Raw genomic sequence first — 25,268 nt, forward strand, 5'->3', positions numbered from 1 at the left:
TTTAAACTTGAATTTTGGTAAAATAGCTACAAGCTTTCCTCACACATAAAACACCTCTGCGTTCCATTGTGCCCTGCAATATGCAGCTCCCCAGCAGACCCAGGGAATTGCCTGGAGGCAGATAATTATAATTTCTAATGTTGTACTTGCAGCACAGTGCAACATAAAGAAAGCTAGATTGGACATTGCCAGTGCACATGTCACATCCAAACTGGACAGTTCAGCTTAGGAGCAGCCAGTGGAATGACCTTTAGTTCCCTCTCTGCCTCTTATGTGAGTGGTACAGATTAATACCCCTAACACATGTTTTGTTTTCACTTACTGGGAGTCTTCATCTATGTACTATTTATGGTTTGTGGTAACTAAGAAGTGGATCACTGTTCTGTGAAAACTGAAAACTAAAGCAGATTAAACAAATAAAACCTGGCTCTTGAATGAATATAGCCCCATTCCCTAGTACTGGTAAACTGTAAGAAATATAATGTAATCTGGGTAATCCACAGGATACTGCAGCTGCTGCAGGGGTTGGCACAAAAAAACTGACTTATTGAAGGTGATCCTTCAGGAAGACATGATCTGTACAAATCTGTACTTTTTTTTTTGCAGGTGATCACTGAAGCTTCCCTGTTGTGACAAAGAGTGGATGGAAGAACAATGTTATGGCCCTATAACAACAGTATGATTCAAAATGTCAGTGGAAATACAGTAATTGTCCCATGACCTTCCAATTCTACAGGTAAATGTTTATTCTGCCACAGAAACAAGCATGTCTGGCTGAAAGTGGCTGATAAAAACCCTAAAAACACACAACTGACTTTTTAAATTAAAAATTAAATTCACCAAATTCAAATATAATGGCTTATTCTAAAATGAGCTTCCAAACATATGTTGGAATTTGCCTATGCATCATGAGCAGTATCATTAACCCACTTAAAAGGGATACCCATAAATTTTCTTCAGGTATATTTTAGTCTGTTGTGTTTATACTGATGGGTGCAATTTTTAAAATTAAATTTTGAATTAAATGTTTCTCAAATCTTCTTACAGCTAAGGGTTGTAAGCACATTAGACAAGAGATGACCCTCTTCCATCTTTGAAAAAGAATGACAGATTGAAAGCTATGGAAAATTGACATATTTAAAAAGGTTTAACATCCAGAGGTATAAACAGGCAAGAGCTTATACGGTGCTCATCCTGCTGCTTCTTGATAATTCTCTTGAATTTCTTTATCAAAATAAATTAAAATGCCATATAAAGTCATGACCTACTGTGGACAGACATGCAGTCACAGAATTGGTCCGAACACAAAAATCTGCTTAAAAAGTTGCTTTCTAGCTCTATCATTACCTAGCTTAGTAAATCCAGGATTGTAAGCCTAACCAAGGGCTGTATTGATTCAGCTAAATGCAGCCATTAAACCATTAGGATTACTAAACTTTCACTTCAACTACTCTTTTTTCCAGCTCCAAGCCATCCATGCTATAATGAGGCAAACAGCTTAATACACCTTCCCCTTCCCCTTGTGCAACTGGGAAAGCTTCTGGAGCTTTCCCATGTCCTGAGCCCTCCACACGTACGTGTCGTAGACATTCAGAAGCCAGTTGAGGCACATGTCCACGCAGAGGGGGACGTTGACCAGGTTATTGTGCTCTTGCTCCAGTCGATCGTAAATGGTGGTCAGGCAGTTAATGATCTGCAGAATATCCATCGGCTGGTCGTTCTGTTTGAGGTTGTGCTGGTCCAAGGCATCGCAGGCAGCAGACAGACTCAGGAGATCCACTGTTGAAATTTAAAAAAAAAAAATACACAACCATAAAGATGGAAGAGAAACAGCGGTTGTATTACCCACATCCAGTAAGTAAACAGAGCACTGTAATGGCTTATGTGCCTGGCCAGAGGATGTAAAATGTCCTCTGAAAGTCACAGGCAAGACTGGTTTCAGGACTCCTACAGATGCACTGTTATTTAGCCGTGGCCTTAGAGACAACGTGTATCTGTTTCATCTTTAGCTGTAAAGTACTTATTAAGCTCTTGGGTCCTATGGAAATATTACACAAATTGCTGTGCAAGTAAGAACTATGTATTTCATGCTTTATGTTCCTACAGATAGACAGGCTAATATTTGATTACTGGGCTCACCAAATGTGCCCTCACCACAGCACAGCTCATCAGCTTTCCTGAGATGCACTGCCCATTTCTTAGAGAAGTTGGGCAATCTTGACCAAACCAAACCCCACAAGGAATATGCAAACAAATCAGAGCTGAACTGTGACTAACCTCTCTGTTACTTTTCCTCTAGTGATGAGAGTGGAAAGAAGGTTCTGAAAACACTACATGTCCTGTTTCAATATTTATTAATTAAATGCATCCATTTTTAATTCTGAACAGCACTTAATAATTATCAATACCTCTATGGCATTACAGAGCAAGACATGTTTAAACACATTAGTCAACATGCAACAGAGATTTTTGTCGCAGCCATTTAAAAACTTGATTTTTGTTCCAATTTAAGTCAGTTGAATTTTGAAATGCAGATGTCCAGGGCACAACTGAACTTCCCTTTCTCAGCTCTTAACCTCTGCAAACTATCACCAAGCAACATCACACTTGGGGCACACAAAATCATGGAATGTTGGTTTACAAAGTAAGGCAGGAATAAGAACAAAGGCAATCAGAAAGATGAGATGCTTGATGACGATCTTCTGGCTGCCACAGGAAAACACTTTGTAACTCCTTGCAGTGAATTTCCAGGGTGTGAGCAATGGGGATGTTGAAGCCCAGATGCTGTTAATTCTGCTCATACCATGAGCAGTCACATAGTGCAGCACGATTTAGTATGACCCAAGGCAGTAGCATCTGGTCCAAAATGAACTGCCCAAAATCATCCTGGAAATTCTTCACAAAACTGGAAAATGAACTGACTCAACTGCAAGACCAGGTTTTCTCTCACTGGAATAAAAAATGTGCTTCCTTGAGTTCTGGTAAGCAGCATCTCTTCATAATGTCAAAAAAACCTACATAATGAGCAGAGGCTAAATGCAGAACACCATATAGGAATTTTTTTAGAACTTGATCCTGTTTAAGGTCCCATTTGGTAAATTCACACTTGAGTATCCTGTTTTACCCAGGAGGAAACTGCCCCTTTGATGTCCTAGTGGGAGATGAGAAATACTTTAGCTGCCCACAGGGCTGGTTTGCAATGCTGCTTGGACAGTACACTGGGATTTTGTAATTGCCACAAGAATTTCAAGAGTATACGTTTCATAGGAAATCAATGGGGACTTACTTCTGCTACTAAATCCCTTAAGCACTTCCGAAAATTTCGTCCTCTGGGTCCAACATACCTAGTGCTAGAGTGAATAAGGAAACCTTGGAATGCTACCCCTATTATTACATCAAGAAATTTAACTTTGACTCCATGACTTTGTGCAGGGTTTTATTGGAGTTTTAGCTTTTTTTCACATTACCATATATACATTTAATAAAATAAAGTATTTTGGAATATTACGTTTAACCTACTAGCATAAAAAATATAGCTATGCTAAGGTCAGTGTTAAATCCTGCAACAGCATCAGATCCGTTCCTGAGTGTCTCAGAAAGATGTTTTTCTTCTAAGAATTCATTAGTCAAATTGAAAATAGAGCACAGCCCTCACAACACCTATAACTGAGCTTTAGGCTGAACTCTCAGTTCCTTTGAGACTACGAATCAACGGTAATTAAATGAACCCCTCAGGCGTCTGAGTGGCAGCATAATTATATATGCAGCTACTGCTAAACACGGGTCATTCCACTTTGTGAAAGCTCTTCCCGTTAATAAACAGCATATTCTGCAAAGCCTTTCAGCCCACTCTTCATCAACCTCCTGTCCTCTCCTGAAGTTTGTAACACACAATTATCTCCTAACAAGCACAAAGGGCTTGCCAACATGTTCTGCTTTAGGGAACCTCTTTTTGTGGGAAAAAGGAAGGCTCTGGCCTTCATCACATTAAAATCCTCCTTCATCTTTCCCACCAAGACTTATGAAATGTGTGTGTGGGGTCCTCTACCAGAACACAGAACTGGATATTTATTTCCTAAAAGCAGATAGGGAGGTGCTGTGAATGACCAACTTGCACAAAACAAGCTCCATAGTCAGGTATGTACTGAAGAGCTGAGTATTTGGCACCATGCAGTGATTTGAAAAGCTTTACTTGAAATAAACCACACCATTTTATGCTTTGCACTTCTCGTGGGTTCTCTGCCACTCTTTTACACTTTTCTACTTAAAATTCCAAAACTGACTCCAAAATCTGTGCGAGCAGTGGCTTCTAGCTTACGGTGAAGTCTAAGTCACTTATATAAATGTTTCTTTGGCCTCAAAGGCAATAGAGAAAAGGTTAGGATGTTTTTAACTAGACATTGCCAGATTGCAGGAAAAGTATAAAAGACAACATGGAATAAGTAACCAGCTGAAGGACAGAAGTGACAATTAACAGGCCAGAGGAAGTGCACTCTAGAGGTCACAAACTGAACTTAGGGAAAACTCAACATATGGCTGGTAATAAAAAGTATCAATAGTCCTCCCAGAATGCAAGATCATGCTCTTTGTAACCTGCTGCTGACAGGTTGGCTGACACATTAAAAAAATATATTTAATCTAGTCTGCATACAATTAAAGGAAAAAAGATCCCTAGCAGAAGTTCTTGAATATTTTCTTCTGCTGCATTTCCAAGAAAAGTTTGTGAATACATCTTATTTTATTGATATCACAATGTCCTGATGTGGTTTGTACCTGAAGATCAGATCTTTAAAAGCAGCAAAACAAGAAAATGATCATGCTTTGATGTGATTATCAAAGGAATCCATACATTTAAAAAAACCTGGTGCAATAGTTACACCTGGCATGCTCACAACAATTTTGAAGGCTGAAATGATGAAGCCACACACTAAATAACACAAAATAAGCATTTATTGGTTAAGGATCGCTATTTTCCATGTTTTTTTTTAGGTTTAATATCCTAGTGTCTTAATATTCATTGGGCTGATTTATGAACTGAAAAGAATGAAAGTTTAAGTACAGCTCCCTTTTTGAAGTGTTTCTATTCTTGACACTGAGAAGTAGGTTGTACCTTTACTTCTACAGGCCTTCTATAAAACATGCATTTTTAGAGTACTCCTCAGTAGACAAAAAGGCTGTTCTCTATGAAGCTTGCAGAAAAGAAGATCTATAGATATATAGAAGCATATATGGAGATATATATATATAGATATATATATATAAACTCCTGCAATTTTAAAACAGAAATGAAAAGTAAGAGCTGAAAGCAGCACCTACTGCAAGTGGGATTTTGGCTTTGCGTAGGATCCCTAAAACCCAGCACTGTGCTCTAATTCTACTATTGCCAAAATGCAGAAAAATAATTTTGTAATGAGTTGAGGATTTAAAAAAAAAACCTAATTGAACTGAGTTCACAAGCGACACTGAAATGATAGAAAACATAAATACAATGATGGTGTCTCTAGGCAAAAATATTTGTAAGAACAAAGCCTGCTAACCAAATTCCTTAAATACTTCTCCTTAGATACAAGTATGAAGAATGTGCTAGAGTAATCAGTGTAAGTGCCACTGCATGTCTCTGAGAGCATCAATTCTCTGAAAATTTACCTAAATGTAACCTCAAGAGATGAGCTGACTTCAGCTTGCTCAGCTGGACCGGGGAGGGAAAATACACCAAAAGGCTCACGGGTCGAAATAAGGACAGGGAGGGATCACTCAGGAGTTACTGTCACAGGCAAAACAGACCCGACTTGGGAGAATCAACTGAATTCATCACCAGGCAAATCAGAGGAGGATAATGAGTAATAAATCTTAAAACACATGCCCCAACTCCTCCCTTCTTCCCAGGGTCAACTTCACTCCCAAATTCTCTACCTCCTCCCCTGCAGCAGCAGCAGGGGAATGGGGGCTGCAGTCAATTCATCACATGTTGTTTCTGCTGCTGCTTTCTCCTCAGTGGGAGGATTCCTCACACTCTTCCCCTGCTCCACTGTGCAGTCTCCCACGGGAGACAGTCCTCTACAAACTGCTCCAACGCAAGTTCTTCCCACTGGCTGCAGCTCTTCACAAACTGCTCCTGAGTGGATCCCTCCCACAGGATTCAGTCCTCGGGGAACAGACAGTGCCGCCAGCAAATCTGCTCCAGCGTGGGCTCCTCACGGAGAGTTCACAATTCCTGCCGCGAGCCCGCTTCAGCGTGCGCTTCACATTGGTCACAGCCTCTTTCAGGCACCCCCTGCTCTGGCACGGGGCTCTCCACAGGCTGCAGGTGGGTATTTGCTCCGCTCTGGGCAGCTCTGCAGGCAGCAGAGGCACAGCGGCCTCACCACGGTCTCCTCCGTGTGCTGCAGAGGAACCTCAGCTCCGGCACTTGGAGCATCTCCTCCCCCTCCTTCTGCACTGACCTTGGTGTCTGCAGAGCTGTTTCTCTCCCGGATTTCCCCTCCTCTTTCCCAGCCGCTGTTGTGCAGCAGATTTTCTGCCACACCCTTCTCAACTACATTATCCCACAGGAACTACCACTGCCACTGAAGGGCTTGGCCTTGGCCAGCAGCACGTCTGCTTTGGACGTGGCTGGCACTGGCTCTGTCAGACATGGGGTAAATTTCTAGCAGCTTCTTAGAGAAACCACCCCTGGAGACACCTGCCACCACAACCTGGCCACACAAACCCAAGGCAAAAGTCCAAGATGAGCCCAGAATTATTTAATGGTAGGAATCAGTTACTGAAAAACACCTGAAGGACCACAGAGTCACATCCAGCACAAGTTTGTGCGGGGAAAGTCCTGCTTAACAAATTTAATTTCCTTTTCACAGAATCCCAAAATAGGTTCGAAGAGACCTTCAAGATCATCAAGTCCAACCCATTCCCTAACACCTCAACTAAACCATGGCACTGAATGCCACGTCCAGTCTTTGTTAAACACATCCAGGGATGGTGACTCCACCACATTCCCAGGCAGACCATTCCAGTACTTTATGACACAGTAACCCAGCTAGTTGAACAAAGGAAGCCAGTTTATGCAATCCTTTTCGATTTCAGTAAAACTTTCAATACTATTACTCACGGGATCTTTCTGGACAGAATGTCCAGCCCCCCATGGGAAAAGCACACGGAGTGATGGGTGAGCAGCTGACTCACAGACGGGGCACAAAGGGTTACAGTGAATGGGGGGACATCAGAGTGGTGAGCTGCCACTAAGGGGGCTCCACAGGGCTCCATCCTCGGCCCTGTGCTCTTCCAACATCTTCATAAAGGACTTGAACACAGGAATGGAAGGGACACTGAGCAAGTTTGCAGGTGATACAAAACTGGGAGGAGCTGCTGACTGCCTCAAAGGCAGGGAGGCCCTGCAGAGAGACCTGGGCAGATGAGAGGCCAGGGCAGCCACCAACCCTGGGAAATTCAACAAGGGAAAATCCTGGATTCTGCACCTGGGAAGGGGCAACCCTGGCTGTACGGACAGACTGGGGAATGAGAGGCTGGAAAGCAGCACCAGGGAAAGAGGACCTGGAGTTCCTGGTTGATGGAAAGTTGGATGTGAGCCAGCAGTGCCCTGGCAGCCAGGAGGAACATCCCTGTCCTGGGGGCATCAGGGACAGCATGGCCAGCCAGGCAAGGAGGGGATTGTCCTGCTCTGCTCTGCTCTGGGGCAGCTTCAGCTCGAGTGCTGGGGGCAGTTTTGGGTGATATGATATAAAAAAGACATTAAGCTGTTAGAGAACATTCAAAGGAAGGCAATGAGGATGGTGAAGCTGTGTGAGGAGGGCTGAAGTCACTGGGTTCAGCCTGGAGGAGACTGAGGGGAGACCTCACTGCAGTTACAGCTTCCTCGTCAAGGGAAGACAAAGGGCAAGCACTGAACTCTGCTCTGTGACCAGTGATGGACCCAAGGGAATGGTCTGAAGCTGTGCCAGGGGAGGTTTAGTCTGGATATTGGAAAAAGGTTCTCCTCCCAGGGGGTGGCTGGGCACTGGAGCAGGCTCTCCAGGCCTGACAGAGCCCAAGAAGCATCTGGACAGTGCTCTCAGGAACATGGTCTGACTCTCGGGGCATCCTGCCAGGAGCTGGAGTTGGACCATACCTGTGAGTTCCCTCCAACTCAGAATATTCTATGATTCTAATACAGATAAAATGGGATGCAAAGTTTTCCACTTTCAGTCATAAAAACCTATTACAAGTTACACTTATGCACTGTCAGCTAGTTAATCCCAAAAATTGTTTCCTTCACTGCATTGATTATGAATACTCACTGCGTATCACTCCAGTTTCTTTATACCACATTTCCACAGTGAGTGTGGCATAAGTGCTGTACCATGGAAAGATGTTTATATTTCTAATCATAATTCCTTCTTTGTCACTGCATTCATGTTAAAATCTTTCATCAAGTTACAAGACTTCTCACTTATTGTTTATTTTTTCCTTTTTTCCCTATTTTTTGATACATTCAGACATTAAGTCTGCACACTTTAGCAGAATTCACCCATGCTTATAAGCCTAAAAGTAAACATGCTCAAAAAAATACCGAGGTTTGACACAGTTCCAGAAAGCATGTGAGCACAAATCCAACTTGAGATAAATCAACAGTTGAGACATTTGCAACTGTGTCAGAAATTTAACCCTGTAATTAAATGCCATATAGTGACTGTTAAAGTATTTTAATAATCCTCCCAATTGGACTGCCTAATAAACTGCTTGCTTTGGCAACTGACTGGCCTATCAAGAAAACTCTCCGTGAATTATTTAGCTATCAGGTTACAATAAGCTGAAAAGGAAATGTAATTCTAGTGAAAAGTAGAATAACATACAGCAGTTGGGAGAATTAAAATGTTCGAACATGCACATCACTAAGGTAACAGCTGATGAGAGACTTTTCAACACAACTGAAAGCTGGGGAAAAATGAAGCTAAATGTTTATTGAGATGATCTCATTTAAAGGCAATAACCCCTCAGGGTTCAAGATTCAACTTAACAAACTATCAGCAACTCCAGCTCTGAAGTGTTATTTCACCCGAGCTCTCACTGTTCCCAACACACCACAGCTGTGTTCCTCTCGGCTGCAGAGCTGTGGCTGACACAGGACATGGCACAGTGACATGGCACACTGAAAATACCTGGCTAAAGCAGGTAAAGTTAACAAATATGTATGGTATGTTCAGTTTGGTCAAATACTGGAATCATCTGCCCAGGGAGGTGGTGGAGTCACCATCCCTGGATGTGTTTAAAAAAGCCTGGATGTGGCACTTGGTGCCATGATCTAGTTGAGGTGCTGGAACATGGGTTGGACTCGATGATCTTAAAGGTCTCTTCCAGCCTAGAAATTCTGTGATTCTGTTTTATTTCTGAACTGCTGCTCTGCCTTACAAGGCACAGATCTGCAGACCAGCCAGCACTCTGGTTTCGTAATGACCATGCAAAACGGTGGCAGCAGAAGAATGGTCTCCACATACCAGGCAGAGCTGGGGGTACGTGTGGGAGTGTTTTTCTGCTTCTGATATCTGTGAATAAACTTGTATGCTGGTGATGGAGCCTTCCTGGCAGAGGGTGAGGCACAGGCAGGTACTTACGGCAGAGGGCTTTCTGCAGCCTGCGGAGTTTCATGGCAGTCCTGTATGCCGAGAACCTGACGTTGTTCAGGTCAGCTGTAGGGAGGCAATATCAGAATAAAAGATCAGCTTTACACAGTAGAAATAACCAGACTCATGAATACGTTGTTATGTTGAGCTACAAGACTACACCTGTTGGTTAGAAGAGCAGAGGTGGAAAAAAAATTTGTTAGAAATTTCACTGAGTTAAAGACCTCAAATCTTGACAATCAACCATCCAAAAAAACCCCACTAAGTCCTAAAGTGTTACTTCCTTTTGTTCAAAGGCACAGAAGTAAAGAGCACTTGAAAGTACAACATCAGTGACTGCAGCAGTGTCTGAAAATACTGCAGAGCTTTTCACACCGAAAGCACTATGAGGGAGATAAGGCCCTGAAACTCTTCCTTGCTCACCTTATGCACCAGCCAGGCTGTGTGCAGGCAGCCCCACGGCAAAACCTATGCTCAGGAAAAAACAAGTGACTCTCAGTTACTGCTAAAACAAAAAACTTATTAAAAATATCCAATTAAACTTCTGTGCTTTCCACCTAAGCAGCCCCAGCCATGCCCAGAGATGTAGAGCCTTTCTGGAATAAAGCCAGCTCACCCAGCCAGGTGAGTTTCCAGGTCCCCACCTGCAAAATGGCAGGGAGCCAGTGGCTCTGGCAGTGTGACAGGGAATGGCACCCAGTTGGGAAGACACTGTCTGGCTCAAATTTTGCTAAGCTGTCCTCATACTTTAAGCAAAATAAAGACATCAGCACAAGTCCCCAGTGAATACTTTAACCATGGCTTGCAAAACCTCCTGGCCACTGTGGGGACAGAGACACACCAGACCAGAGCACAGAAGCTGGTCCCAAGGGGCACTGCCAGCAGCTGCACTGGGAACTGAGGAGTGGCAGGGGACACACTCGTACACTACAGGGCAGCCACCCACCACTGAACAAACAGATGCATGCTCTTGGCCATGCCACCCACCCAACTAATTCCTGGGCACACACACTCCTGTGCAGCCTAAGTACCATTCCCAAGAGATTGCTTGGCATATTGCAACTTAAGGGCTTTCCAGAACAGAAATAAACTGCTTGTGCCAGCCAGTTTCAGCACCTGACAACACTGCTGAACGCATTTAATTTACTGATGAAACCCATGGAGCCTTAGGAATTACTGATGGGAAAGTGTTCAGGAAATGTAAACTACAATGTAAATATAAAAAGAACATTAGAGGAAAAAATGTAGTGGCGCAAAATAAAGGTCCCTTTAGCTCAATAAGCTTCCTCTAACCTGACAGACTCTTAGAGAAAGAGTATGATGAAAAACAGGGAAAGACAAAACATTTCCTTGCTGGCATATGAGCTAAGGTGCTGTAAAGCTGTTTGAAATGTGGTGGCTCGGGTATAACTATCCCAACATCATTTATAATGCTGTACAGGTACAGGTAGCAGAGGGAATATAGTCTCAATTACATTAATTTTAATTAAGCTGTTCTGAATGAATAATATGAGGTATGATAATTCAGTAGTTTTGAATACCTTAATAAAAGCTGTGGAACATTTCTGAAACATGTCTAAGAGCAGAAAAGGAAGTTTCAGCTTTGTATATCATTTATTTTTCTTTGCACAGTTGCATACACCTTTTTAATGGGTACTTCTGTGTATTGCTCCTGCCAGCTCTGTCTCTCACCATCATCCTGACAGCTCCTTTATGTGGTGTAGAATACAGTGAGTTAAATAAAGAGACCTAATTTGTCTTAACTGGAAATTAATAAAGCAGTCGCTCACAAATACACCGTGAATTCAATTACATTTTGTACCCTTGCCACAAATGTATTTGTGTTCTGTAAAAGAATATTATGGCTAGCATTTGACAAAATGAAGAAGCCTTTCTTAAATTCTCCTTGAATGTTATGAAAGAAGCTTTTCTATTTATTATTTACATTTTCAGAAATGTGAGTAAATATATATGCATATTTCAGGCCTCGATCAAGGCAGAAAATACAATCCATGAAGACATTTAATCCTGGAAGTGCTACAGTTTACATCTATTTTCCTGTATATGTAATACACACTGAATTTATCATCAACCTTAACGACACTGCTGCCAAGAAGCATCTGCTCCAAATGATGAAGCAGCAATGCCAGGTGCTCATTTTGGAGCCCTCATCTCAGGTTTTGGAAAAGCAGCAGCACCACTGCTCATGTGGCTCCACAAGCCAAGGCTGAGCTGTTGCACACCGCCACTGCCACCGCCACTGCTGTCACCAGGATTAGCCTGCACCCACTTACTGTCCCTGCGCCAACTGCTCACCTCTGCCTTCCTTATGCCACCATCTCCACGCCTCTGATGGACAGCTGTCTCACCAGATGGTGACAGTCACCTAAGATCACTGGATCTCAATGGTTTCACTTTGCCCCCTCCCTGTGCCTATGAAACTGTCACTGGTGTCCTTCCTCCCCCGGGGCTACTGCTGCAACAAAAGTGTTGCTCTGGGTAGCAAGGGAAGGAGCCCAGGCCCCTCCTAACTGCCTTCAAAACGTTTGGCTTGCCGGATGAGACCCCATTTAAAGGAACCACAGAGCACAAGACTGTCAGGGAATGTGTCTTGGCCCTGGGCTGGGGAGCGCTGGACATAAAGCCACCCCTGACATGGAGTGGGGAGACCTCGAGTGAGGAGCACAGACACAATGCCTGCTCACACCCCAGCTGCTCCTGCTGGGAGGAGGCAGAGGGGGGAGGAAGGAGGCAACAGCAACCTTCCAAAAGCCTATGGAAACACCAGTAGTTCTTACCTCTCTGTTTTGGGAAATTGTTTTTGGTTTTTTCCTTCCTGGATCCTAACGGAAAGAAAAAAAAAGGTGCTTTCTCCACTCCCACACAGCCCACTGAAAGAGTTAGGACCCATTAAGCCCTGCTTCCAGAGCTTTTATCATTTCAGAGCAGGTTGAGGAGCTCAGTGCACCACACAAGTTTTTCTCCAGCGCTTTCCTCCCACTCCTAGAAAGTATGTACCACCTCATCCTCTGAACGGAGTAGTCAGAGGGCTGGAAAGCTCTTGCTGTATTGTGAAACTTTTGCAAGTTGTTATCAATACTCCCTCCTCTTGCTCAGAAGGCAACTTTCAAGCTGTAAACAATGTAAATGCCCAAGAGCATAATCTGTTTATGGTCTGAAACAACGGTGCAGTGGAAGAGGTCACCTGGCCCCTGGAAAGGAACCAACAAAAGAAAGGATCATGAGGGAGTATTTGGTGACATATTTACATCCCAGAGCAAAGAGAAATCATAACTTTCCCATCACTCAGCCATGGATGACCCCTCTGTTCAAGTGAATATAAATCTTTCTCTATCTAATAGCATGATAACAGTGAACAAGAATCAGTGCTTTTATTACAAACGTGGCTTTTAATGAAGGGTACTTCAGAGTGCTGATAGGAGTAACTCAAATCAGAAATACTGCGGGAAGATGATAAGATAATTAAATTCTAACATTTTCTGCATAATTCTGCATGTTGAGAGAAATCTCAAAACATAAGGGCTATGATCTATTTCTACAGTATTCTAGAAATACCTGCAATTACACGCAGCAGATATTTTGCTAGTGCATAATCAAGCAAAAAAAACCAATTCATCTGAGAAGTGGTCAGTGATTCAAACCACCTGCTGGAATGTCTCACTGACTACTGACACAGATCAGTAGTCAAATAAAATCTTGCAGTTTGGGTGCTTTTTTAAATCCTCTCTTGCTAAATTCCGGATTTTACACTGGGATATGAGTAGTATATTAAGAGGAAAAACATTTCTCATATTCTTGAGCTTTTACTGCATAAAGTAGCTTGTAAAATAACTAAAAGCAATAAAAAATTTAAATCAGTAAGTTTTCTAAAATAACCTATTTAAGAAGAGGTTTAGCATCTACCATGAGGGGGTATTGGTTTTTATTTTCAAGGAGTCACATCTATAACCCAGACAACAGGTTTTAAACAAGGTGTTATAACTAAACTGCTTTTCATGTTGGTTCTTGAACAGTCTGACCACCCTCCTACAGCTGCTGCATCTGCTGAGAGTGCTGAGTGACTGGGAGGTTCCATTTGAACTCGTCCTATCCTGCATGACAGAGTCATCCCACCGTGTTCAAAAGCACTGGGATGGGCCAGGCCACCTCTCACCAGAAGCTGTTCACACTATTTATCTCTCTCCCAATGTAACCTGGTAGTTTCCTTTTACCAGGAAAACTACCTTTCCTCCTTTCTTTTAAAATGGGTTTCTTATTTATATTATTGTGAATATTATTATAATTGTTTTTTTAGTTAATGAGGGCAAAACACACACCCTTCACTTGGTCCTACATTCAGCAATTATCTCACTGTCTGGACATCATCTAACTGAAATGAGCAGCTTACATGCTTCAGGTGGTATTAACCTGAAATTAACAACTTAATTCTTTTAAAGAAATTAGATGTCATCAGGTCAAATCCTCATCTTCCTTTAATAAGATTTACAGCGTTCTGAGGGTGTTCTTACAGTGTTCTTTTTAATCTCAGATGCAAGGACAGAAAATGTGAACCTATAGTGATATACCTAGAAACCTGAAAGCCTTAGTCAGGCACAGCTTGTGACATGCTCAAAGAGTGTTCATAAATACACTGCCTGGGGATAACCTATCTTGGGAATTACAAATGTCTGCCTAACAGATGTTAAAAACTCTATACTGGACAGTCCTGAATAGACAGCAACTCCTCTACAGACACTAAACTTTCCATGTTTCATCAGACATTAGTGGCACTCTTGCCCTTTCAAGGAGTTTCAGCTCACATTGTTTCAATAGAACTGATTCCCTGTCTGGCTGGTAGGAATGCTGGGTTTCCTCCTGCTGCCCAAAAGCTGTAAATTAATCTTTTAATGGTGCACTACAGTGACATATATTGCCTCTTCTGGAATTGCAGTTTTAAATGCAAATGACACAAATGCACAAAGGAAAGAAATTAATCAAGTAACCCTGCTTAACATCAGCCGAGTCTCAGCCATTGACTTTTATAACAGTAACTAATGCTATCATCTGCACTATTTTGGTAATAAATAACAGTAAACTGTTATTCTATGTACAGCTTACCCACTCTTCACATTGTACTAGGCCTGTCCAGCTGAGTGAAAAAGCCAACAGCGTCTCTGCAAATTAACAAGAGGGAGGTAGCCAGGGCACCTCAATACTACTGACTGCATCTAGAGCCAGTGGCTGCACACCACAGCATGTGCCAGCATCCCTGGAATCAGACCGACTGACATATGACCCTTGGGAGTTTTAGAATGGAGTGTCTTCTCTTCAGCCTGCAAACACAAAAATGCAAGGAAGGATTTGATGTACACCTGGTTCATCCCATTATGGGATTGAGACACGAGTGGTTGCAGTCAGAAAGTTCAGAAACCTTTTATGTACTCTGGTGAGAAGCAACCATACTGGAAAATCCTAAAATAAATAAATTACAGCCAACTTCAGAAAATAGTAACAAAAAGTGCCCATTTGCAAACCAAGAGCGCAGTTACCTTAAGCAGAATGTCCCCACACTGGCAATATTCTGTAACAGAACAGCCCTTCATTCTCTCTAGAAGAGCCTGCTTCATGCTAATACACCTGTGCTTTCAATTTCAAGGGATGCCAGGTTAACTGCTACCCCTCAGTTCTACCTCTCTGCCACAGTTATGTTTACTGTCTGTTAGGTGAGTGCTGCACAGGGCTCAACCACACAGAAGGATGGCCTCCTCCTTGACTACTGGCCAAGGCTGACTGAACCCAAGCAATCCTATTTTCTGAAATGGGCTTGAAAAGGACATGAGTGAATAAGCAACCTTTAAAGAGAGGCCATATGGATAGTCTCACTGGATTGCAGAAGAACTCAAATGACTGATGCGTGCACTAGGCACAGGTCTTACTGGTGCAAACATGGAAAACTGAATATGAATAAAACTTCTTAATGAATACATGGTTTAGTAGTTGCTAATACAAACTGAATGGCAACCAGGGGCACTTCAGCCTCTCCAGGCAGCATTTCAGAAGGACAAATCAAAATACACAAACCAAAGAGGGTGAAGCTGGTCAGCCTTGGTCACTGGGAGTTAAAAGCTCACAAGAGAAGCCAGCCACAAGACCAACGCAGCAGCTGCTGCTGAAAGCTCAGAGGTGCCTTCCAGCATTCTCCCACCTTGTGCTAAGCAAGTCTGACATTTCTTTCATGTAATCCATAGAGAAGTGCCCCCCATCCTCTAAATTAAATGGAGAGCTGTCACCAGTGCACTGCAGCCTGCAAGGATGAGGATGGTTTTCACCCTCTTGCCTTGCCTTGGTGAATTAGGAATGATAAACAACATTTCTGACTGCATCCTGCTACTGCAATTACTGTTCATGGTGACACTAATGCACCTTGAGGACGCTCGTACTGACATGACATGACATAGGAAGGCTGGAGGAGGGGACACTAACAGTATGGCATGACAAGCCAAGTCCTCCTGGGCCATCATAGCAAAGGCTGGAGTCATTCTCAGCTTAAAGGCAAAACACTACTATTCAGAGCTAAGCTGTCTGACATTAAATGTTCACTCTCAGAAGATACCTGAAAAAACTGAGCAAACTCAGACCACTTTGTGATTCCTGTTCCTTCTGTCTCTCCCCTCATGCAAAGGTCTGTGGTCTCCAAGAGAGAGAAACACCACAAATTCCCTTTTCAGTGATGCCCTGGGGTTATAATGAAGGATGAAAAAATTTGTAAGGGGGTGTAAAAGAACAGTGTAAAAAGAGCAGATCTACTGCAGAGGAACTGATTTTGGAAAGAAAAGCAGCTAGAGCAGTTCTTGATTCTTTGAAGACTTTCAGAAGGAAGCTAGAAGAAAATAGGAGTGGTTCATAATGGTGTAAATACAAGCCAGGGATGTCAGCTTCTGATCCTTTGAAGCTCACATTTAATGATTTTTACTACCTTTCCTGTTTCAGCATTTATTTCTTCTCTATGTTCTTAACCTATATGATTCCTTTTAATTTAATCAATGCCAACATTTAATTCCTGCTGCCATTTCTACTAAACATTAAACAATTAAATCATTCAATATAGACAGCTTATTATGTACCTTTAAGTAGCCATAACTTAAATAACAGTAAAAATTGCTCAACTTGAGTACATTTTTCATTAACACTGATCAAATGCTAAATTGTTTAAATAATAAAGAGCACTCAGGAACAAGCACCTTAGTGTCTTAAAAGGAAAATCTCTGTTAGAAAGAACCACGAGTTGGAAATTTTTTGATACACATATATAATTTTAATCAAGTATTTAACAAGTATCTTTATAGGCAGCTATGTTTTAGTAAATGAGCTCCAAGAGAATTTGAGAATACTTCCTTCATAGGCAGATTATTGTGTAATTTCTTCCTGTAGATTCTTCCTCCTGTCTCCGAGGCAGTCCTAATTGAAGAAGTTACAGGACTGTGCACAGCACATTGCTACCTCCTTTTTTTAGTACAAAATAATGCTCCCAAGTAATTTATCTTCATTTTTCTTAATACCCAGACCTCCAAAGATAGAAAAATGAACCAATAAGTCTCACTTACATTTTAGCAAAATGTAATGCAACAATTTGGAGGTGTGTCAATTGGATATGTGAAGATTAATATTACTCCTCTTTCTTGGAGAAGTGTCTCGTGCATCTCGGAGGCAGGTAAGAAATGTTACCTTGTGCCAGGATGCACCCTCCTCATTCACTTAAAAAAATTAAGCTTTCAGTAATTTGTAGGAATTTAAATCAGACATAATCATCCTGTAGCAAATTATGATGTACTGGCATGTACAGAGAGCTACATCACGTAGCACAATTATTCCACACTGGGTAAGCGCAGAAGTTGGAAAATGGAAATGAAAACTCTTGACAGCATTGATGTACTTGGTCCCACTTTTTTTGCATTTAACCGCTTGCCAAATTCATGCTTCCTACCAGATTTTTAAAAAGGCATACATACTAAGCTCTTTACTAGCTTCTTTATTTGAATTAGAAACAAAATTGGGATCCTAATGGAGGGTAAAATAATAAGATATAATGAGTATGCAATACAAAATCGACTTTAATAGCATCTTCTGAGATAATATATTACTGAACAGTCTGAAAAGACTTCAAACATCCCATTATTACCATTTTGACCTGAGGCAAAGCAAAGCACTGAAAATACATCAAGGGTTCTGTTCAAGACTAAACGGGTTATACTTGTATTATGCAGTTTGTGTGAGAGTTAGGCAATGGTGATTACACTCAGTTCAAAAATAAAATAAATCGGTAGGTTATTCAGGAGCACTTTCATCAAAGCTTCACCCATGTGGCAGTACACAAAGAGTCACCTTGTCTAGTCTCTTTTGTACACATATATGAACACCTCAGTTTACTCATAAAATACATATATTATGCATACTTTTCTAAAATCAGCATTGCTCTCACATTAATGACTGTTTGGTCTCAACTCTAAAAGAAACAGAACAGTCCCAATAGAGGACTGCTTTCTTGGACATTTAATGCTCCTGAAAAGGAAAGCAGCAGGAGAAAAAGAAAGTTCACAAGTAAGTAAGAAACAAAATCTGCCTGAACATGTTCCTTCTTTGTGCAGTAAAAAATAAGGCTGTCTTAAACTCCTGACATTTGGGCGATACTCACGGTGATAAAATTCAGTTAAACTAAATGCAAACTGACTTCAGCAGTCACACATCTTCTGAACTGCTGACCTGAATCTATCAGGACACTTTTCTCCCTTATTACCTTTTCACTTCTTGGTATTTAAGAGTACTCTGGCTGAAACAGGGAACTAGCAGAAGAAAAGCAGTTGCAACAGGGCTTTAGGTCTGACCAACAACAGTATCAGCAACACCATGCAATCTGTGGATCAAAGGCAGCTGAGGAGTCAGAGTGCAGTTCAATTAACAGGCAACTATTTGAAGACCTACCTGTTTTAAAGGGATGTCTGCAAGTGCAATTACCATTTGTCCTGAAACTTTTAAATCACTCACTTTAAGAGCAGAAATATGAAGGAGACACATGGGGCAATATGCTGAAATTAAAAGTCAAGTCCCTACTTGCCTGCTTTTGCATTTGGTTAGCCTGAACTTACACATTTTATATCCCTTTCTGGCATACAAAGCTGCATTCTGGTTAATTTTTAAACCAACTGCTGCCACACTGATAATACTATAAGGAAAAAAAATCTTCACACAGCGTCGCCTCACTTTATATCACTTTTCTAAAATATTTTTAGCATGCCTTGAACTGCAGAGCACCATAGAGATACCTGAGTTTGCTGGAAATAGATTACACTGGCATAATTAGACTGTTTTCAGCAGCTAAACTAGAGTTTAGCAGGTGGTAATTTAAGCTATTTTTCACCATGGCAAATAAGCCTGCACAGAATGCTAGATCTGACAGTACTAGTGCTCAAGCTGGTTTATGTACATGTGCTGTACAAACGTAACCTCCTTTATGAATGCAGCATATTTACTGATATTTCTTTCAGCAAAATAGCTTAATTTTTATTATACTCTCTATTATTTATTAACACAACCATTAAAATCAAAGAGTTAGCTATTAAATGGCCTGCCAAGCAGCCTACACTAGAGCATAGATTAACCTATTTTATCTTGTAGATGTGCTTCTGTTAATAAATTCCAAAGCTGCTAAAAAATGAAAAAAAAAAAGAAAAACCAAAAAAGCCCTCCACCAGAGAGGCACATCTGAAGTCATAATAAGCATGCAATTTGGGTATTCAAAATGACATCATGACAGCTGCTATGCCTTCTAAGTATTGAAAGTGCTTTAAAAATAAAGCAGTGGTAACACAGTTTGGCAAATTGCTTCAACTGGCTTCCCACCATCCAAAAGTCAACATTAACAGCAGCTTGGTTTGATTTTTTTCATGTGCCTTTTGTAAAGCAGATTAGACAGTGAAAAGATTCAGGATTATTTTTTTTCTAACTTCTGTTCCAGTCTTTCAGTGAAGAGATTGTAACAATACACCCAAATTACTTTATAAACCCAGTGTACATTCCAAATGTGCTAAATGAAATAAATTTCTTTTCTACTGCATGTTTGAAATGTGTGCCTTTTGTATTACCCTTGCAGAAAATTTTAACATTGGTGAAAGCTCTGCCTCTCTCTTTCTCCTAATTTTGGTTTGCTTCCTCTTGAAATCTTTGCCTTAGCAAATCATTCAGTTGAAAAAAAAAATAAAATAAAATAAAAGCACCAAACATCTGGTAGAGATGCCTTACCTAATGACTGGTAAAGCTCAGTCATCTTGGGATGATCCCAGCAGGTCGTTTGCGTCTCATGGCTACAACACAAAACATGAAAGAAGTTAGTAAAGAGAATTTCTCTCTCCACCTCACAGCAGTGATGCAGGCTGCACATCTGAGCACGGTGCCAGATCTGTGCCCGCAGCCTGGGCTGCCCCGGCGGGGGGCTCAGCAGTGCCAGGCGTGTCTTCTTGCAATGAGAGGCATTAACCTGGAGCACTTTATTCAGGCAAGGACTCATGAAATAAAATTAAAAGTAGTGCTAATTAAAAAGACAGCAAGTATGTCAATGTTCTGAGGAATCTGCAAGCCATCAATTCTTAAGAACTCATTGCTTTGCACCGGTCATTCTCCAGTTGCTCCAAACCAGAGGAGACATTTCAGAGGGCTTAGTTCTTAAAGAATTTCTGCAAACTCTGACCAGATACTGAGATCTGAATTTGACTTCCTTTCCCCTACATGCTCCCTCAACCCTTTCCCATGTGGTAGGTAAGAACCACCCAATGCAGTGGGTCCAATCCTTCCTCTCAGCCCAAACACCTGGGCTAAAATCCCTGAGCCACAGTCTTCTGATCCACCACCAGCTTACACCACTTCCCAGGCCAATGGTGCACCCTGCAGTGACAATCTCTTCTAGCAGAGACTCTTGGCTGCTCCGCTTGTTTCCTGGTACTCCCAAGGCCCTTTCCCTGGCCCTGGAGGTCCCTGTGCAGTGTCAGGCAGCAGAGCTGTTGGGAAGCCAGGGAAAAGCTGAAGTGGGGTTATGAAATGCTGCAGTATGACCAGAATGTAAATTGGAGAGTCTCTGCATTGAGGTCAGCAGCCTCCAGCTTTGCAACGCAACGTGTTGCCGAAGGACAGGCAGCGTGAGAAAGTCAACAGAATGAAGTGTTAGTGGATGTAGTAGCAACTCGTGTCTCCTAAGGTTATACTTTTTGAGTTTGTTTTTTAATGACAGCATAGCTAACATGATTATATTTCCATTAACATAGAAGGCTTGAAAGAAAATTCTCCTCATCTGTCCTGTAGCCAATAAAGTCTTGTTCAACTCAAACAGAATTCAGCTGTATAAAGAGACAACCGTGAGCCTCCATTAAAAAAAAAATAGAACATGTATGTAGCATACCATTACTAGCAAATACATTTGCTGTTTCTGTACTTAAAAGCAGACATACAGGCTTCAACACGCACACATCATTCTGGAGAACATGTGCAGAAGAGCAGGACCTGACCCACAGCACTGCTGAGCTCCTGGAACACACAGCTTCCAGCTCCAGGAGACCAAACCACCACCCAGCAGCCCCTGTGGGCTGCACTGTGCCCTGGAACATTGACACAACAAGGTTGTTTTAGAGAACAAACAGCCCCCGAGTTCTCATTTTTGAGGCATTGATGTTCCCAAGTGCACATTTACCCTTTATAGACTAAGAAGAGGTAAAACTTCCAATGCATCACTTCAACACCACCTCTACTCAAGGAAAAAGAAAGTTGTGCCAGGTTTTTTCAGTACAATTTAATTTTGGCCTTAAAAGACAGGCTATGTATTTGATTCCTGTGAATACTTACTGCCCCAGTAACCTCTGTATGTTCAGCAGCTTACTATATATAATATTTCCGATTTTGCTCTGTAACTACAAGGAAGAATGAAAGAGATCACAAGTACTAAGCATAAGGAAAAAAAAATCTATTGTAGAGCTGCCCTAGTTGAGCACAGGGTTTTAAACAAGCCCTGTCTCAACAACCTCAGCATTCCCATCCCTTTTCAATTCCTGCAGTGGCTGAAGGCAGTGAAAATGGGAGAAGGACATCACAAGAGTAAAAGCAGTCTTGTTCTTTGCTCTGTTAAAAACAAGTCCTGCAAAGGGAGGTGGATGAAATTGTATTCAGAAATCTCAGCCTGGTCTGGGTTTTTTTTTTGGTTGGTTGGTTTTTATTCCCAGAAACTGGGTAGCTTCAAGTGAAAATCTGTGGATCTGGGCCACCTGCATCTGAGCTCCTGAATTTCCCATCCTGCTTGGAGCGGGCAGGTTCTGCAGGGAGAATGTAACACCAGCACCTTTTATCACACCCAGGTATAAAGTGTATTTTGGAAGAAAAACAGAAACAGCTTCATTCCTAAAAACTCAACTGTGAGAAGCCTCTTCTGATATAGCAGCACTCCAAAGGAAAGGAAGATGGAAGAGCATTCATGGCAGAAAACCCCACAGCCAGAAATGTCTCGATTCAGGTGAACAGCTGCAGACCCAAACAAACATTCACACCTACAGACCAGGGACTGCAGTTTGAGTGCACCCAATGTCAGTCCCAGATCAACAGTCCCCCAGGCATGAGCTTGGGCCAGCCTGGCTTGCTTCCCCACAGGCAGACAGCCCCTGAAGTGGGGTACATTTGAACAGGAACTGCACCACGGTTTGTGTGCCGAAACACGTAGCAAAAATGAGAAAAAGAATTTAGGTGAACAGTTACAAGAAGCCTCTGAAAATAACCTCCTCTCTGTATGAAATTAGTTTGGTTGACCCAAAATGTTCTATGGACAAACTAAATAATTTCAGACTCCACAGCTGTCAACCTAGCAGCCTTCAAAGGAACTGATACCCCATGAAAACATTTAAAAGCCATCAGATATTTGGTAAAGATGAATATAGATAGGATTATGGACATATCCCATGCTTGTGCGGGACAGAAGAACAAAAGGATCAACTTTGTGTGAAAAACTAGTACCAAAAATCAAAGTTACACCAAAAAGTAATTCATTGAATTTTTTATTTTTATTTTTTATCGTAATGCCTAACCACATATCAGTGAGTTTAGCGTGTATGGTTTAAGCTTATGGCATTTACTAGTACTGAAAATACAGAACGGCTTTTGTAAGACCTTGTAAATAAAATTTCCTTTGCCAAAGAAACACTGGACTCCAACTGGTTTCAGATATTCCTAATACCAGTAATCCCAAACCTCTACTCAGCGTGGTTTTCCTTCATAGTATAAGATTAATTATCACGGGAAATGCACATTTTGTAAAGAATTATTTAATTTGCTTCACGCGTAAACGACACAGACTGAATTTGCAGGGCCGGTACATTTCCCCGTTTCGCTTTAATTTGAAACTCCGCGGCAACTTAAGAGGAAATACTCCTTTTGTAAGACCACAAAAGTCAAGCCAGTAGAGCCCCTCACTCTTGCCCTCAGCAGCAGTGAGCACCCAAGAGTGCCTTGCACCCGGCTGGATCCCACCTTGGGCAGGGACCACCCGGCACCAGCCCCAGCGATGGGCTGGCCAGCCCTCAGCACCCCTCTGGGCTCCTGCAGGAACGAGCAAAGGCTTGGAAGGGAACTGTAGAGGGTGAGTGGCCGTACGGAGCCAGGGCAGACTTTGCTGGTACTTTACATGCAGAACACAAGGAGGCTGCAGATATTCTGCTCCAGCTAAAAGGCGTTCGCCTCTCAACGTCTTCAGCTCGGAAAATTATCAACTATTCTGCACACAAGGGCAGCTCCAGGAAAGGTTAGATTCCATCAAGGCTATTCTTCGTAAGCCTCTTTGCCATTTTCAAAGGCCATTTAATTGTGAGCTCCGGGGTTGGACCGGTGGGGGAGGATTTGTGTGTATGCCCTTATTGTGAGCACCGTCTGAAGTGAAATGCCAGCTCAGCAGTTTCAGGCAGCCTCAACCACACTTGGGAATGCTGTAGCATCCTTAATAGATCTGCAGCAAAGTGTTTGCCAGAGTTTCAAACTCTGGTGAACAAGGCCCTTTACAGCCTGCAAGTCAGAAAGACGTCAAAAGTGTAGCCTGAGTCCTCTTGACTAGCAGCAGCTGAAGCAGAGTGAGAATATGTGCAGAAATAAGTACTCAAAACGCTTTTCCAACAAACCACCAACACAAAAAGACATTGGCACACACAGCCAGCAGTTTTGCAATACTGCACATGCTCAGAGGATATATTTTTCAATTTGGCTCTACATTTAGGTCAACTAAATTGATCACTAGCTTTTAAATCACAGGCATTCTGAAACAAATACAAATGTAAGTGCACTCACTTGGCTTATTTTCCTCTTTCTCACCTGACCTGAGCTGCGAAAGTGGAAAGGAAATTAAAACCAGGCCTGAAAAGAAGATGAGCAGCAATGGCTAATGGTGACACCTTGGTGCAGGTGTGACTGGCACACTAAGCACACTGATAATTTGGTGGGATGAAAGCATAGTCTTCACTTGATACATCCTTTGGGAACCACAGGACCACTTCATTAAGGGATGATTATATTATATTAGCAAGAATAATTTTTATGTAGGGAATTCTGTCACACTATGCCTGTGTGAACTCTGTTTCTGCCAACAGCAGAGAGAATTGTCTCTCATCACTGTCAGTAGAGCCAACAACACACAGGATTGGAAACCTGAAATCAAGAGATGATATCCTAACAGACACTGACTGAATTACAGCTCCCTTGTTACGACTTGATCAATTTGGACGAAATACAGTCATTTTTTGTTCATTCTTTTTGTATTACTTCTGAGCAACACCAGCAGCAGAAGGAATTGAAAGCAACGCTCCCCCACACGCAAATTCTTGCACAAATCCCCCCCAACATTCCTGCACCAGCCATGCCATAACATTCACAAATCTTTTAACTGTTTTTGATTGCATCTCTTCTCCCTCACCTCTTAAAAAAAAAAATAGGTCCTGTGTATTCACTGCTCAGCTCTAGAGCAGAATTTTAGGTTGCAACTTCAGAGTCCTTTTTAAACTCTTACAGCCCACTTCATTGGTGATACCAGAGCCAGCTCTGCTGCACTCCTCCCCACACCCTTCATTAGCAAGTGCGACATGAACATGTGCAAATGCAGAGATGTGCACAGAATAAAAAATTCTATTGCATAGCAATAAATAGCCACATATACTCAGAATAAAGTGCCAAAATTATAGTGGAATTGTACGAAGCTCTGAACTCATCGCTTTCCAAACAACATGATTTACAATACTTCTCACCTTCTGTCTTTACGATGAATCAAATGTTACTCCAACCACCTTATGACTGTTGTCAAAAAGCCAAAGTAAACATGATAGTTGTCTGGACTTTACTAAACTAGCCTAAATGCAACTGAAAGAGCTTTTATGAATAGACACTACCTCTCATTTAGAAGGAAAATGTTTTCAATGGAAGATGACAGTGATTGTAAAGAAAGACTTAATATTTCTCTTTTTACAGTGCTTCATTAATTCCTAAGCTAAAACAAGTTAGTGCTATGGAAAGTATTAGCAATGTAAAAAGGTGGCACTCCTTTGTGCTTTACAAAGAACTACTGTTTTCATCTGTAAATCTAGAGACTAC

General features: G+C 41.9%; 1 protein-coding gene across 17 annotated transcripts in view; it reads right to left on the minus strand.

Annotated features, from left to right (window-relative positions):
- The window catches only part of DMD (dystrophin), a 1,161,005-nt gene that overhangs the window by 58,084 nt on the left and 1,077,653 nt on the right, over window positions 1-25,268 (minus strand). For all 17 annotated transcript variants that reach the window (XM_038157590.1, XM_038157575.1, XM_038157541.1 and 14 more), the window contains 3 exons: window positions 19,911-19,972; window positions 9,606-9,680; window positions 1,578-1,779 (listed from right to left, as the gene is read on the minus strand). In XM_038157590.1, coding sequence (XP_038013518.1) covers window positions 1,578-1,779; window positions 9,606-9,680; window positions 19,911-19,972 — 339 coding nt within the window. The remainder of the gene's footprint in view (window positions 1-1,577; window positions 1,780-9,605; window positions 9,681-19,910; window positions 19,973-25,268) is intronic.

This window comes from Motacilla alba, chromosome 1 (genome assembly GCF_015832195.1).
Source record: "Motacilla alba alba isolate MOTALB_02 chromosome 1, Motacilla_alba_V1.0_pri, whole genome shotgun sequence".
NCBI lineage: Eukaryota > Metazoa > Chordata > Aves > Passeriformes > Motacillidae > Motacilla > Motacilla alba.